The sequence below is a fragment of the Scomber scombrus genome, chromosome 4 (genome assembly GCF_963691925.1).
Source record: "Scomber scombrus chromosome 4, fScoSco1.1, whole genome shotgun sequence".
Taxonomy (NCBI): domain Eukaryota; kingdom Metazoa; phylum Chordata; class Actinopteri; order Scombriformes; family Scombridae; genus Scomber; species Scomber scombrus.
The window spans coordinates 9,953,690-9,971,294 of NC_084973.1; the positions used below are offsets into that span (position 1 = coordinate 9,953,690).

Here is a 17,605-nt window from a genome sequence, read left to right on the forward strand (position 1 = left end):
TCTCTCTTTCCTGCCCCCCTTCCTTTCCTTTCCTACCCTGCTTTGCCTTCTTGTCCTTTCTTCACTTTCCCCTCTGTCCCTTTCTCCCTACTTCCCTCTTTCCCTGCCTGCCTCCCAACCGATAGCAGCTCCTCCACTTTTGTTCATCCATCACGTTTGCCGACGAAGAGACAAGGACACTTAAGGGAATCCAAGTTGCTATTCACTACAGTTATAAAGAGCTGCATTCTGGGAAAACGAGACGTGTCATCTCAGTATAGAAAATGAGCTTTAATGTGTGATTTATAGCGAGAGGAGCAGGGGAGCCGCGATATTGTAACATATAACGCTGTTAAACCAGCTTAATGCCAGACTGTCATCCTGCTGGTCTGTGATCTCTGGGTAGTTGTTAATGAGCAGATAATGCGCTTACAGATCTTTGAAACTTTGACGTAAAGGTATGACAATGCCTTTTGAAAAGGGGAGAGATTTTCTCATCTAAAGCCTCAGTGGTACATGCATTAAAATTAAAAGTTCACTTCTTATCATATTCACACAGTATCAGAGCTTTTTAAGCCAGATGTTTTCTCTCTCTCTCTCTCTGTATGTGTGATGCATTTTTAACTGCTCGGCAGCATTCTGTCTCTTCATCATCTCTAATAACCAGCTTGGGTTTATTGTTTGTGAAGGCCTTTTTTTGGAGATGAAAGTCCTTTTTTTATCAAGCTGTGCTCTGGGGTTTATGTGAAAACATCAAACGCGCTTCAATTATTTTATTTCCCCCATACTGTAGAATTTATTAGCATATTCATCATGTGTTCACTATTCATATGTTGGATATTATGAAGGCTGTATGATGATAATTCATGGTCTGTGCCTACGCTGGTGTTGTGCTGCTCACAGCTCAGTAGGCCTTTTGTTCAAGTAAAAATTGATGAAGTATAAAACGAAATGAAGAATAACATCCACTGACTGCGAAATCAGAAACTATAGTGTGTGTTTTTAAAGATGGAATGTAGGTGCAGTCAAGACTCAGTGGTTTTATAATTCTAAAAATATTTTTAAACAAGGCCAGGAGTTTACAGCCATGCTAGCAGCTGTGTGAGGCTGTTTATGACTCAGAGGTGCTTTGAGCTAAATAATAAGGTAAACTAAAGTATTGGAAAAATTGAAATTTTGACCTCATGATAGCACTTCACCAAAGACATTATAAATCATTCTGGGCACCATGGATATATGTGCCAAATGCTATGGCAATCCATTCAGTTATTGCAGAGAAACTTAAAGGATTTGGGTGGTGATTTTTTATGTTTTACAAATATACAAATACAAATCTTGTATGCAGAGCCAAACTATGAACTCATTCTACTTACAATTAGTGTGTGTGTGTGTGTGTGTGTGTGTGTGTGTGTGTGTGTGTGTGTGTGTGTGTGTGTGTGTGTGTGTGTGTGTGTGTGTGTGTGTGTGTGTGTGTGTGTGTGTGTGTGTGTGTGTGTGTGTGTGTCCAGAGCTGACAGTATCTTCGCTATCAATCTCTTTGTGCTATATTATAATTATCTCTCAAAGAACTTAGGTATAGAGTCAAAAGGTTGTGATGTACCAAAACACGCTAGCGAAGCTCTGTAATGGTAATTGTGCTCCCATGCATGCACAGTGGTGTCAGCACTACTAGGAACAAGTTGTAATCTCACCACTGTTTTTACTCCTAAGAGCTGCTTCTAAACAAGTTACAGTAACCAGTCTTTTCAGGGATGAAGGAACATGCCACTTACTACAGCAGTGTGGTTCATTGATGGGGAATAGTATACATCAAGTTTTCATTATTGGTTAGGGTTGGGGTTAGGGTTAGGGTTAAGGTCATATAGAAAATTGGTTAATTATAGGGTTAGGTTTAGGGTTCAATATGGATAACTGCCAGCAATATTCTTTAACCCAAAAGTGGTGGTCCTATACGAAAAGTCTGTGGATCACCAAAGTCATTAGGATTCATACTCTGGGGTCCATGAATGCCTGCATTGAATGTCATGGCAATCCATCATATATTAGTATTAATATATATAATATATTTTTTAATTTTAATATTTTATTATTATATTTCTTTCTAGACATAATGGACTGGCTGACAGATATTTCCATCACTAGAGCTATGCTGGTAGCGTGCTTCAATATTTCTTTTTAAATAGCTATGACATCACTCTTTTGCAATCTCAATTTTTAAAGGAAAATTCCACCCTTGGATGCTGCCGCACTTTTAAAACATCTGTCATCATCAATTCATAAGGTTCATTGCATATCAGGGGTTAAATTTTGATGTAATCCATTTCACTTCTACCATTTTTCCGTCACTTGTCTCATCCACTTCTGCTCAAATTAGTGATTTTCAATCATTTCCTGAACGACTTTCAACAACTCCTTCAGAGGAGGACCGCTCTGCTTTATGTAGCCTGGGAAAGATTAATAGCAATGTAACAACAACAAAAAAGGTTTTCTGGTAAAGTAGAAGTGAGAGTTGAGTGGGAACAATACTGTGGTGCACTGAGCATTGTTGTTGAAATCACAAAAAGCCACTGAAAAGGGAGTTGCTTCACACAAGGAACAAGCTGTGGCTGCATCTCTGTGGCTAGAGCTCATGTTGAAATTGACGTTTCAGCCTCTGCTGGGATTAGTCTCTGTATGGCTGCTGAAAGTTCTTGTAAATAAGAGAATCTTGACAGAAAAAACTTCTGCATTTTATTGTGTCTCTGCACTTAAAGTTAGGGTCAGTGAGTCTGTAAAAGATCGAAAAAAAAATCCAGTATTCATACACAGTAAATGGGAAACATTTCACTATTTCAGCTTATAGGCATTGAGTGTTTGTGGCCATATCAGGGGGAATGGTAAATGGTAAATGGACTGCATTTATAAAGTGCCTTTCTAGTTTTCCCACCACTCAAAGTACTTTTACACTACAAGCCACATTCACCCATTCACACCCTCATTCATACACTGAGGGCAGAGGCTGCAATGCAAGGTGCCATTCTAATCTAATCTCACACATTCACACACTGATGACGCATCCATCAAGAGCAATTTGGGGTTCAATATCTTGCCCAAGGACAATTTGACGTGTGGACTGGATGAGCCAGAAATCAAACTACCGATTTCCAATTAGTAGATGAACCGCTCTACCTCTTGAGCCACAGCAGGAAGTCATCGGAGCAGCTGTCTGTGTGAGGACGTGACAGTCTCCCCCGTCTCCAGCACCCATAGAATGGTGGGGGAGGGCTGTCACGCTGGAGAGAGAGAGGCTATGGCCAGTTCACATAGAAAGTGTTTTCTCATGGAACAAATACACTTCCATGTTACTAAATGTATCAATTCACACTGAATCAGAGGCAGTCTCATGTAGACCACCTGCATTTATTACACACGTTTGGACAGGCAGCTGTTGAATTCACACAAATCTCCTGTATATGTGTATTTGAATTTAAACACTGATCGCAGGTTCACATGAGACGAAAATGTTTTTCAGCTTGTTATAAAGTGTGAGAGGAACAGAAGTGAGTCTAGAGCTGATGCATCACTCTGGATTTTGCCATATTTGTCTTTTGGTCGTTGCCTTGGCAATACACATCCATGAATTTGGGAGGTGGAGCTTCTGGGATTTGTTTGGATGTTTAGTTCAAATATAAGTAATCTTATCACCTTGGACTGCAAGAACCTGCTATTAGCATTTTTCATCATTTTCTGACATTTTCTGAATAAAATCATGCATTAAAATTGATTTGAAATGAAAATAATTAGTTGCAGCCCTATTTTCAAGTGAATTGTTCACTCCTAAAGAAGCAATATCATTCTTATCTATTGCAATAGAAACAAAGACATGAAGATGATATTATATTAATGGGATGTTATTCGTCACTTGTACAGCATTCTCTTTCTGACAGAGGTCTGCCCATTTTTCTAGCAGACCATAGATTAGCTTCCTTTAAATGCCTCTCAGACAGCATTGAGCTGTATGATGCTGGACCTGTTACTGGCCTCTCTTTCTGTACTTAAAAGGAAAAATGCAGCACTATATTTTAATAGGCTCAACGCAGCCCAGGGGAAATTGGAGAGGCTTGTCAATTATAATGATATATTATATAGCTTGATCCCAGCACTTCTCGTCTGCCTTTCCTCCCACTGCAGTAGCACAAGTCAGAACATTAACTACAAGGTGATGCGGGCCCTAATTCAATGACACAGATTTCTGCTCTCTGTCCAAGAGTTGAGCGTTGTGTGAGAGCAGGATGGGGTCCAGTGAGTGACGGAGTGGAAAATGTGAATGCGAAATGTGAGGAATAGGGAGACAGTGCTGGTGAGGAGTCAGGAGAGACGGAAGAGAGCGAGGGGAAAGCTGGCGTCAGCAGCAGATGAGATGAGCGAGCGGAGGAGGAGTTGACTGTTGGCGCTTTGCTCAGGGAAAGGAGTAGTAGGAACGTTCACATATGGGCGACCCCCCCCCCCCTCCTCTCTCTCTCTCTCTCTCTCTCTCTCTCTCTTTCTCACACCTCATTCTCTTCCTCCCAGCCACAGGGACGGCTTCCATGACAACAAAATCTTTCCTTAGTGTTTCTGTGACAACAAAACTGGAATCTCATGCATTCTGCAGCAGCTGTTATGGTAAAAACCTGTGGTTAAACATCAGGTGTATGGCACCAACAGTTTCCATTAGGGGCGTTTGCGTCACACTTTCCTGGGTGACCACAGAGGTGTGGGTGTGTGAGAGGAGCACACACATCAATAACCTCGGTGACAGATTAACATGAGATTTACTGCTCACCGTGTGGAGTGGAGCAGTTTTTCTCGCTAGATGAGCCCTAGCTTTAAAGAAGTGGATTTGTTGATACAATGTCAAATCTGCAATTTCATTCTTTATTTTTTCTCATCAATTATTTGAGCATTTGAATGCAGCATGGCTACTAATGATCATATTTTGTATATAACAAATTGGCACAAAAAAAAACATTATTTTTGAATTATTAAACATGTCTTCTTTAGCTCTGTTTCGATGTTAAATTATATCTTCAAAGCACACAGTAGCCTCTATCTTGGAAAAATGCAATATGAGAACTTGTTAACAATTTTGATAAAAGCATCCACTAAAAGATGTGAACTACAAAGTATCAGTTTGCCAATCTGCTCTCACTCCCTGCTGCAGGCCTCTGAGGGCAGTCAAGGATGTTGCAACTTAATGTTGCATGTCCTTCCATTTAAAAGAGTGATTCAGACAGGCCTTCCCTCACTTCCAGAGGAAAACAAAGCTATTAAGAATGGAGACTGGCATTGCCTCCAACAGCGAACAGACTGCAGGAAGTTTCTCCCCCCCAGCAAAGATGTGAAAGGGCAGTGAACCTTACCATGAACCCACCTGGCCCTGCGTGACAGTGGGGTTAGACTCCCACTGCGGGGCCTGAAGAGGCAATACATCACACAGCTACCGCTCACCCGAGGGGGAACTAGCTGGTGTTGGGGAAGGACAGCTGGAGGACATCGTGACAGAAAGGACAGGGGATGTGAGTGGCGGGCAGGAAAGATGGCTGCCAAAAGTACACAGGGTCAGACAGGAAGTAGCCACTCTCGCTTAGTTTCCTGTTAGGAAGAGCATGAAGGGTCACACGGAGAACATCAACACTCACACCCAGGCTTTTGGCAGAGGTAGGTATATATATACAGCAGTAAATTACAGCAGAATTGGAGGCAGTGAGCAGATTTTCAGGCTGTATGTTGTTAACAAAACTTCCCTCATGAGGCCCCCAGGACTCATGAGTTGGCTTCTGCCTTCCTCCCATAGTTCCTGATCAGCCGCCTGTACAATCCCTGCATAAGAATGCAAATATTTAAACATTAATTCTGGTGTATTAGTACCCCAGTGTTCATAGTTTTGTCAGTCATTCATATTGGTAACAATAATGTGCTCACAAAGTTAACTGCTGAGATGTACTGTAGGAATGTGGTGACCTTGCTAAAAAAAAAAAAGCAGAAAGAAGTAAGCAGAGCAGGAAACAAGCAGTGATTTATAGAAGTTTTAAACACGCTTTTCAAAATTATTTGGAAGTGGGGGAGAATTATGACCAAACCTGTCTATTATAAATATCTATTAAAGTTTACAGACTGACTCCCTGAATCAAACTTGGAAGACTAGATTGACAATTTGGGTAAATGTTACACTAATATGTTTTCTTTTATATGAGAGGATTGACATCACTCTCATGTTAATACCCTAATGCTAGAGCCAGAAGAATTAGCTTAGCGTATAAAGTTTCAAAGCAAAGGAAACAACTATCCTGGTCAGGTTAAAAAAAACTTGTCATTATAACACTTGTGTTTATGCAGATTAAACAAAAAAAACCTAAAAGATGCATTCAATTGTACAATTTAGAGGTGATAGTAGGCTAGGCAGATTATGTGAACTGTAAACAGGGCCAGGCTAGCTGTTTGACTCTGTTTCCAGTCTTTATGCTAGGTTAAGCTAATTCACTTCATCAATTTAACTGTAGCAACAAAGCCAACAGCATTATAGTTCCAGAAATGTCATATTTCTTTAAACTCCTTTTCATAGTTTGTTTCACTTAATTTCTCCAAATATAGTCATGTTATGCTTAACTGTTAGCATGTTTAAATGAGCTGATTGCTTGTTTGACTTCACTGGGGCATTGTTTCTGGATTTCAGCTGTTACTTTGGTAAGTACCATGCTATCATAACTGATAGAAGTCATGGTGAAAACTAAAAACAGAGTTGTAATAAACCAGACATATCATATAAGATATGTATATCTGCTTTGTTGAGAGTCACAATATGAGTAAGGATTAGGACTAGAGTGCGTTCAAATACATGAGACCATTTACCTTTATGCTTGGTCTGTGACTGCTGAGCAATGCTCGGTCCTCGCCTCACTTTAATTACACTGAAGAAACCTGAGTGCCAAACACCCATCCCTCAGAGTGCACTGAACTGTTTATAGAAAATCCTCCAGCTGAGCACATTTCATGCAGCGGGCTCCATCAGAGCTCTCCTGAACAATTAACAGTACTAATAGGCTTTCAAAGAGGGATTCTGTTTATCTTTCCCCACCAAAGTTAAGACGTTTAAAATGATGCCGGGGAGTAAAACATCTCCACATGTTGAAATATTTATGAAGCTTGTGTTAAATCCTACTAACTGAGCAAGTGAGGAGCTGTGTGACTACAGATCCGGCCAGAAACACGCAGCCACGCTGAAAGTGTCAGAGCTAATTTATCCCTCAGGAGACACAGCGGTAAAGGCTTGGCATCACAGATCTTTCCACGGCTACGCTAAAAGTAAAAAGTACTGACTTTTAGGAAATCAGCGAGGGTCTAATTTTCAAATTCTTTTGGGGAAATCATTACTATTTTCATTATTATGTTCAAAGAGAATATAAAGAATCAGAGCAGGCTGTGAGCAGGCATGGATGCAACTGGCAAAGAAAGTTGCGCATGGCTGACTGACTCAAGATGTGAGAGACTCAGGCAGCTGGCTCACTGAGCAGTCATCTGCGTGTGTGTGTGTGCGTGTGTGTGTGTGTGGTTCTCAGCAACTCCAAATGAAATTAGCCATCAAGCTGAGTCCTTTAGCGGCAGTCTGCAGCAGAGACTCAAGGTCAGACTTGCTGATTCTGCTGATGCATTTTATTCTCCGGAGCCAGTACCAGGCTGCTGGATGAGGGGTTGCTGCTACCCACCAACCCCCTACTCATTCCCAAACCCATTCATCCCCTGCACACACTCCCATCCCTCCATTATCACCCTGGTCCTCCCTGGAAGGAGAGTGAGCATTTACCCGTTAAATTAGGTGGGGGAAGGAGGGGTAACGGTCTCCACCGGAGAGACTGGATACCCTTGCTGGCGTGCGGCGGGGAGATGGATAAGCTAAGGTGTCCTGATTTCCCATGTGACTACAGTAATTGTGTTATAATGGAGGTAGGAGCTGAGTGGCCATCAGCAGAGGGACAGAGGTACAAAAGCTCCACATCTCTCTCCTTCCTGTTGCCATACACTAGAGTAGAGTGTAGAGACTGAGAAAGGGGTTGTGTATGTATGATGTCTATATTCCTGAAAGGCCATGAGTACAGTTTAATGCTCTGTCCGAGCATCTTGAGGTGAGGGTTTTGTCAACCCTGTGTGCACCTCAGCTTATAACGATTAAAGTTTGAACTCTCTAGCCACTGGGATAATGCTACAATTTGTAACATATGCCTTGAGGCAAGCAGTGAAGTGAACTTAATCCTCATCAGCTGGTCAAGTTGCTGACTCAACACTTAATTAATTTACTTGGTGAGCTTCAGGCTGTGGTTACCAGCATTTGTTTTTCTTTTTGCTATTAGTTATTTACACAATAATTCATTTACTCTAACTTAAAATATAATGTCAAATATAATGACCAATTCTAATCACAAGTTAACAGTCCAGAGATATAATGTGAAATAGAGAAAAGCAAGTGACTTAATGCATTTGTGAAACTGTAACAAAAAAACATTGGGTATTTTTAATGACTGACATTAAAAAAATGTTATAACGTGTAATAATACGTTAAAATTAACTGATTTTCTGCCTTTGGACAAATCATTTTATCTCAGTACTTCCTGTAATGCCTGCACAGGTGCTGAACCGATCATAGAAAGATCTGTGTTTAAAAAAGCAATACTGATGTTTAGCGTTGGCCTTAGTAGCGGTACATGTGGCATTAGTGATTTCTATTTTCAAATAGCTTGTTTTACCGCAACACACACCCCAAATATGATTGAAAAGGCAAGTTGATGCATCGACAACAGGTGCATTTGAAAATATACAGGCAAGGCAAGTCTCTTTGTATAGCACATTTCATACACAATGATACAATTCAAGGTGCTTTACATAATACATAAAAATTAAATAAGACAAACATTATAAAACATTTAAAAACACATGAAATAAATACAGAAAATACAGACAGAATCAAACTAATTATCCTCATGTCTTATTTCTCCTCTGTCCTTTACTTTTAGGCACCATGAGACCAGTGCAGAGGAACTTCTATGAGCCGTCATCCGCCCCAGGGAAAGGCGTGGTGTGGGAGTGGGAGAATGACAACGGTTCGTGGACACCGTATGACATGGAAATCTGCGTGACCATTCAAAACGCCTACGAGAAGCAGCACCCCTGGTTGGACCTGACCTCTCTGGGCTTCTGCTACCTCATCGACTTCAACAGCATGTCTCAGACCAACAGGCAGAGCCAGCGCAAGCGACGCCTGCGGAGACGCATGGACCTTGCTTACCCTCTCATCATGGGTTCCATCCCCAAGTCGCAGTCCTGGCCTGTGGGAGCCAGCTCCGGACAGCCCTGCTCCTGCCAGCAGTGCATCTTGGTCAACAGTACGAGAGCCGCCTCTAATGCTATTCTGGCTTCTCAGCGACGAAAGCACTACGGAGGCACAGCGGGCAACCCGGGTGCCACAGGAACCCTGACGGTAGTGCGGCAGAGTAACACCTTTGCTGGAACCTCCCTCTGGTCTCCGACATCCGCCTCCTCCGGCACCAACAACAATAACATAAGTATGGGAGGCGGACATGCCAAAGCTGAACAGGTGCAGTTGCCACTGTCCACTGCCAACTTCCCCTGTTCCCCCGTGATGCCATCTCTTTCATCCGCCCATGGCCACCACGCTCTCACCATCAACGGACAGAACAACCTGAACCGACCGGGCACCCAGCGCATTTCAGTGGGCACTGCCAGAGGAGCCATCCCACCAGGGTAATGATGTTTGCAAACACAGCCATGCATTCCCCTTATTTCCTCATTTAGATATACTGGAGTCTGCTGTTACTGTTCAGGGTTTCCCACAGCACTTTACAGTTAAGGCGGCCGCCTTAGCAACACACGCCTGCCGCCTTAACTAACGTCTTAAAAAAATAAAAAATAAAAAACTAAAATAAATATATATATATGATCAGGGCCTGAATTTCAGCGCGGGGGTTCAACCAACGTCTGCAGCGGTGTTTACTGCAGGACGACTGGCCGGAACCGCTATGTCCGACTGTCTGACTTCGACCCTGAACACACCTGTAGCTCTCGCTGTACCTCCCGCTAGCATAACACAGACACGCTAACACTGATATTAAGTTTAAGGAAACAAACACAGACCGCTAGTTAAAACATAAATCTACATCATCTGAGGCAGAACCTGCTCAGAAAAACGAATGAAAACAGCGCCATGTGATGTCATCATTAACAATGTTAATCCTCAGACAGGTAACTGTGACGTTACTATAGCAACACGTTTCAGGCTTTCTCATTCAGCAGTCCTGAAGAGAGAGTGAGGCAGATTCAACAAAAACGTGATGCTACTGAAGCTGAATATCACTACTTAACTGTATAATACTATATAACTTGTAATTACTATAAAATATAGTTCAGAGAATAAGTTAACTATATAAGATAGACTCACTGGCCTAACCTGTGCAATCTAATTTAATCCAATACAGCAGCTCTGCTATAAATTCTACATTTATGAAGCTTATACTACATTTTTTAACAAGAAGGTGAAAATTCTGCTTTATGTTCATTTTTGAGTGATTGTGGTGTATTAGGATGCATTATATTGAATGGTGTTCTTAATATTTTGTCCATTCCATCAACATACATGAGGAGGGCAAAATATTAGGAACACCTTTCAATATAATGCACCCAAGTACACCACCACCTCTTAGTACGACCTCAGTAATAAACTAAGTGGAATTATCACATTTTTGACAATGTCAACAAAAACTAAAAATGTCCCCCGTCTCACTGCTCCCCACCACCTTAACTAACACATTTTCTGTGGGAAACCCTGCTGTTATAGCTCAGGCATAATGCTCACATTCAGTCGAATTTACAGTTCAGCTGAGGTAATGGTAGGATATAAAAAGAGACAATCTCTGTTTCTGCTTGTCTGCTTCGCAAAGCTTCAACCTGCATGTGTCTGGTGTATTATACCGTAATTTTCTCTCTCAGTCTCTCCTATTGTTTCTCTCCATCTTCCCTCCGCTGATTTATGACCACTCTCGTTTTACGTGCTGATCGGTCAATCTGCAGAAAAGGCCTCGGGTCCGGCTGATTCTCTTTTGCCCAAGTTTACAGAGGAAGAGCCTCCCATATGTGTGTCTGCCATGGTTACTACTTGATAATGAGCTTAGGTTGGCCCCAATAGGCATGAACTACTGCAGCTCTTCTGGATCATTCTGTTGCCTCTACGCTGAACTCATTTGTTACCATCACAAAACGCTGTGGCTGAAGTCTTACATCCTTATGTGGACTTATGTGTGGATGTGTGGCGTGTGTGTTAACTGCATCTTTGTTTCATGATGTGGCCGTGTGTACGCACGGTCAGACATGTGAAGCAGGCTCTGGTGTAGCTGTGGAAACCTATTTGCCATGGAGGCAGAGCTCCACTGGGGAAAAATGAATAATGGATCAAGGAAAAATGGGAGCTTCAGCAGAGCGCTCTGACCTCAGAGCGATTCAGCGAAAGGAACTGAGGAAAAGAAGTGTGTCTGGCGTTGTAACCGATACTTCAGTCCCTATCCTGCTTTCTTTTACTAAAATAAACCCTCTCCTGATCTAATTTGATTCCATTTTGTTCTCACCGCTCATGGGGAGAGACACACTTACTGTATGTTTGAATAATACTGTCCTTCACCTACTGTAGGCACACAAGCTTTCACTTTCCATGGCCTAATTCTGTGTCACTGACAGGAAACATATACGGTTTTTGCTCATGATAACAGACCATGACGCTGTTTCATCCCACAAGCAGATGGGAGATGATGTGTCACTGTGCAAGGGTATATGTGAAAGAGAAAGACAGCACAGAATGACCTATTCAAGAACATTCCTCTTATTTTTTTTTTTTTAATAATTCAGTTAAAGCTCAGGTGTTGTGGATGAAATGTGACTTTTTCACCTCACATCACTAGGGGTTTCGTGGAGACAGTGAGAGCGAGAGCGCGATAGAGGAAGAGACATTGGGGTGAGGTGGAGTGCAGCAGTTCCCAGGCGAGTGGCTCGACGTACAGGATGACTGTGGTTAGCATACACACAGCAGGACATGAGAGCTCACAAACACGCGTGCGCTCACACAACCTGAAATGTGAACCCCCGCGCACATTCCCACAAGCATGCTACAGACCGATAACAGAGAAAACCCACACAGACAGTTAAAACATCAGATCTGTTTTTTTTCACACACCCACACCCTAATATAGCTGGTGTTGGGTACAAAACGATAGTTGGCACGCTGTGGCCTGTTTACACGAGTTTATATCACAGCTTTACACACACAAACAACCATGCTGCACATTTATATGAAAATATGATTTAAAAAATATTACTCTTGCAAATTGTTTTATCTTTGCATTAGCCAACAGAGCATAGAGCGTGTTTTTATGAGCTTAGTATCATCGATGACGAAGGCTGCAGTTCAAATGTTGATCTTTTTATTGTCTAAAGAAGCCACAGCTTGTAGGCTGTAAACGGTGGTGTTAGGAGGGGGTTGTGTGTTGCTTCATTACTCTGTGTTACATGCACAAATATTAGATGTGGCACCATCTGCTGGGTTTGTGTCAACAAATCAGTTTATCTCATTACCGGGCAGACAGAGCCCACCATATTAGCTATTTTATCTTTATATATTACCTATGCCTATATTTATGTGCTATAAACTGAAGATGCGGTTTGGAAAACAAGGTCATGACTTATTATTGAGCTCACATGCTACTTAAACTTGTCAGAAACAGCAAAAGGCTAATGTGTCTGACTCAAGATTATTTTCATTATAAATTATTCTGAAAATAATTTTCTCAATTAATTGTTTAATCACTGGTCTATGAATTTGCAAAAAAGTGCAAGGGGATATCATGAACTTTTTTTTCTGACAAACAGTCCAAAAAAGGCTCAATAATACCCATTTGGCAATGATATGAAACAGAGAAAAGCAGCAAATCCTCACATTTTAGAGGCTAGATCCAGAGAATGATGAACATTTCTACTTGAAAAACAACCTTGAAAACCAAAAGTTGCTGATATTTACCTGTCAATCCACTAATTGATTAGTTGACTAATCCTTTCAGCTCCACACGAGAGTAGGTATATTATCACATTATTTAGCTTAATCTTTCATGATATTTGTTCAATGATTCAAAATTACATAATAACAAAGTTAAACTCATGTCTATCCTTTTTTAGTCAAATGTTTTTTTGTGTGTTCAAGTAGAATAAAGTGCCGTACATGAAAGTGTTCTAAAGTATTCAACCCTTATCTTTTGTTTCAACATGAAATATGTAACCGTGGTCTCACCACATGAGATCTATTGGTCCTGATATGATTACATGGATATATTTGAGCTCATTATATTCGTTTATCTGTTTGTCTGAACAGATAAAGAGATACATTTTGTTGTGGAGTGAACAGATAACAGGTTTCACAAGGTATCTGGGGGATTTTTTTCTCAAGTCTCTTCTGTCAGCCAAACCACTTCCTTCTGTGCTCTCTTCCCATGCATATCACTATTTAAGTTAAGACTTGTGCTGCATGTCAGCACTGGTTTTCTTTGCAGATCCAAAATGCTTAGAGACAGAGGTGAAAGATGCAAGGTGAGTGAGGAGGTTGGGGGTCTTCCTCGGACGAAAGGAATGAGATTGTGTGTTTGCATGTGTGCACTGCTGCTGGCTGTGTTTACCAGCTTTTTGCGTATAGACTGCTCATCAAGCTTTGGCTGGAGGGCCGTGTGTCGGGTGCAGCGATCATTATCCCTCTGTAAGCTGCTATACCTCTCTGCTTTGGCGCTCACCATAAGATAAAATTAATATTGAAACTAATGAATAAATGACGAGGGCTCATCTGGACCAAACTGGTGCAATTCGGAAATTCTTGGTGTCATTATTGGTTATTCTCGGGGCATTCCAGGTGCATTGTAAAGTGCATTACCCGTGTTGTAATCTCCCCCACCGTGTAGCAGAGGGTGGCAGGCTTGCCTCTGCCTCCCGCTACTCACATCAATATGCAATTAAGCACTCCTGGAGTTCTCTCCCTCCAGCCCCCTCTCTCACTGTCTTTATGGTGCATAATAAACAGATGAGGAGATATTAGTCCTCCGTCAGCACTTTCCTAACCAGGCCTAATGTGGTTTCTCTATTTGGGGAATCACATCGCTCTCAGTCTGATTAAGTCCGCAAGGCAGGCTGGAGATTCCCTCTGGAATGAAGGGCTGATAGTGACAAGACAGAAGAGGGACAGCGACCCTCACGCCCTGACCTGACAGGGCCGTAATTAATGTGGTGTTAATGGGGTAGGTATGTAGGGCTGGATTTATCACTTAATTGCATGGTTTGGGGTCAGATGTTACAGCATTAGATGTGAGAAATACTGCCAGGGGGAATTCCTGTTGCAGGAATTTTTGAAAAAACGTGCACACAGAAAATTAACACCACAGGGTTGTTCCAGGCTTTTTTTGTTTTTTTATGCACAGAAGATGGACAGAGGGGAGAGAAGAAGTGAACACAGGTCAGGGGGAAGAGAAAAACAAGAGCAGGCAGGGCTAAAGAAATGCAGAAGTGACAAGGTTCAGTCTTGTTTGCTGAATGCGAAATAAAAAGTTGAGAAGCAAAAGGTTTGGACTCGTTTACAGTGATGATGCCGTATAATTACCCATAAGCTCTGAGAGCGAGCCAACACAGCCTATCATTCGAGTTCATTGGATGTCTTCTACTAGTTTATATTATATATTATATATCATATATTTTATTATTCTTTACGTACAAAAAATAGTTTAAAAATGGTGTTTGTGAGAGACGGAGAGAAAGAGAAAGAGAAAGAGCAAGACGGAAGAGTTAAAGCCAGAGTTAAACCCTGAAAGTCATTCAGCATTAGGGATTGTCAGCAAAGCGTGAGCAGGTGGCATGTGTCTTAAACCCCAGTGCTGAAGGCGCAACCACAACAGACGGGGTCAGTACTTTCAGAGGTGCACAGCTCTAAAAGAAAGAGAGAGAGAGAGAAAAGAGCTTAGCAGTATGCTCAATGTGATTTGAGGGTGGCTGCACACAGGCGACAGGTTGATTGGCTGGTTAAGGTTTCTGCAGTGCATACTGTAGACAGGTAATCACAAGCCTTACAAAAATAATGAGATACAGCACAGTGGCAAATTGCTTGCAAGATGTGGATCTGTCTGTCTTTGCAAAAATAAACCATAAACACAGTGTCGAAAAGTGTGTTCACTTGTTTCCCCCAGTCTAGCAGACAATGATTATCGGTAGCTGCTGCTGGTTGCTTTTGGTGCTTGTGGAATCACACAGTGTGCAGCTGTTTCATCAACATTGCATGCTTATTATGCAATACGCTCTCAGGCTGATCTCTGCTACAATTGGAAAGCAACAGAGATGAAAAGCATTGTGTTACAGATCCCTGACAGGTCCTCTGTACTGTATGTTTATAGTGTGTAGTTTGTGCAGACAGCACACAATGAAACGGTGTTAAGGGCTCTCATGGTGCGATGTCCCATTTCTTCTCCTAATGAAAATTATTTGTTTGATCACAGCGCTCTCTGTGAACAGCCTAAATTATACATGCACTCATAAAGGGAGGCATCTTGTTCATGGTGTGTTTTGATTTGATTTAGGCCTAAGTGCATATTTAACCAGAGGAGGAACTCTCCCAGTGGGTAGCACGTAATTTGTTTTTGTAGTGCAAAAGATCCAGCTTGAGCTGATTTTTTTTTTTTCTCCTTTTTTCAGTACGCTTTCTTCTTCTATTACTCATGTTCGATAAGGTGTTTGTCACTATTTCTTCAGCAGTGAAAACAAACACTGCCTTCATTTCTAGACGGACAGACTAGCTGCCAACCTCTGACTCAAACTGGTACTTTCACTGAGTGATGTGCAGCTGTGTGCCATGAAGTATCGACTGGTTGGTTTTTATTACAAGGAAAGACCGTAGCAGGTGAATGCGCTCATTAATTCCTCCGCTGCGGTTGAAGGTGTGAAATCACTCACTGTAGTTCTTTGCTTGAAACTAAATCCTGCAGCCAGAATCAAACCCTTCATGGTTTCACACCCCCGATTTTCAACACTCCAATGTAGGGTATTTATCGCTATACTTCATTTTTAATCACATCGGTCCTGCAGTCAGCCTTGTCTTTGGTCCACTGGTGTTAGACACAGCATATCTGAGTTCTTACCATCAGCCTCAGCCAGGCCTCGTGTCCCTTTTTGTTATTGCACTCAGCTTATTGAAGAGCTTCTCCTGGCACAGCAACAGAGGCTCTCGCTAATATCAAAGCGGGCTCTTGATGCAGATTTGTGAAGCGCCTGTGAGCTACAGGGCCAAAGACCTCAGTCCCTTCATGGTCAAAGAACAGAGAGATTTAAAAGTATATGCAGCGGAGTGTGAAAGATTAATCGAGATAACTAACAAGTGACTTGTGAGCTGTGCCGCATTTACACGTGTTCCTTCCACGTGACTTTTATCTAGACTATTTTTAACTTTTGTTACTTTTATCCCCTTATAACAAAATATAAATTCTACCATCTGACAACCATTGCTGTGCTTTTCCTCTATTCCACATTTTTTTCATTGTAATTGATATATTTTTACACTAGAATCAGTATGAACAAATGTTAAGAATAGGGAGGATGGGGTGTTTTACTGACAGAATAAATGAAAATGTGTTTTGGCTGGTCTTCAGTAGCTTTACTGATACTCTTATCTTAACTGCCAACTCATTATCCTTAGAACAATGCACAATACATAGCAACAATCATAGTAGGCTGTTGTATCAAAATCATATTATCCCAAAATAATTATACATTCTTTAAATAATTCCATTTAAAATCAATTAAGAACAATTTTCTATTAATACACATCAGCAATCACTTTTGACCAGGTGCAATGAGATTGATCAATACAATTTTGAAAATATATACACTTTATCTATCAAGAATAAATCACATTTTCACAATCATTTCATGGAAAGAGGTAAAAAATATTTTATTCCAACTTTATGGGCGACCGTGTATGTTATTGTTGTAATGTTGGTATTAAGTGGTTTAGATACATTAACACTCGTATGTTATCTATTTAGATTCCTGTTTTGAAGCCTGGAGTTTGGCATTTTGAACATCAACGCCTTGAATTTTTGGAGCCAGAAGTGATGAGAAGTCCCAATATTTAGATGACAGGGTGGAGCTGACCATAGCACTGGCTGCTAGCTTGGTTTGCAAGGTGCGAACCAAGCTAATACGATTGCTTATTTTCACTAGTGAAAAATTAGCTTAAAACTATTAAGGAAAAATGTACTTTATGGAAAAAACATCTGATTCCTTAGAGGATCTTTTAGTACAACTAAACACTGAACAATACTTTTTTTAGGTGACCTGAAAACACACTGAAATAGTGAAAGCTACACATACGCCATGGTTCATTTACCTAACCAATGTTGTTTGCCCTGGTTATTATTTGTCAATTACAATGTCATGTTGTATTGAAGAAGACTTGAAACTAGCAATGTAGACTCATTAGGAAAGTGTTTAAAGGGGAAGTAAATAAAATGAGAAGTTGGGTCATTTTCTCATA

The 17,605-nt window shown here is 41.2% G+C and overlaps 1 protein-coding gene across 3 annotated transcripts in view; it reads left to right on the top strand.

Annotated features, from left to right (window-relative positions):
* Window positions 1-17,605, top strand: part of dtx1 (deltex 1, E3 ubiquitin ligase) — a 44,308-nt gene that overhangs the window by 15,372 nt on the left and 11,331 nt on the right. For all 3 annotated transcript variants that reach the window (XM_062417987.1, XM_062417989.1, XM_062417990.1), the window contains exon 3: window positions 9,006-9,753. In XM_062417987.1, coding sequence (XP_062273971.1) covers window positions 9,006-9,753 — 748 coding nt within the window. The remainder of the gene's footprint in view (window positions 1-9,005; window positions 9,754-17,605) is intronic.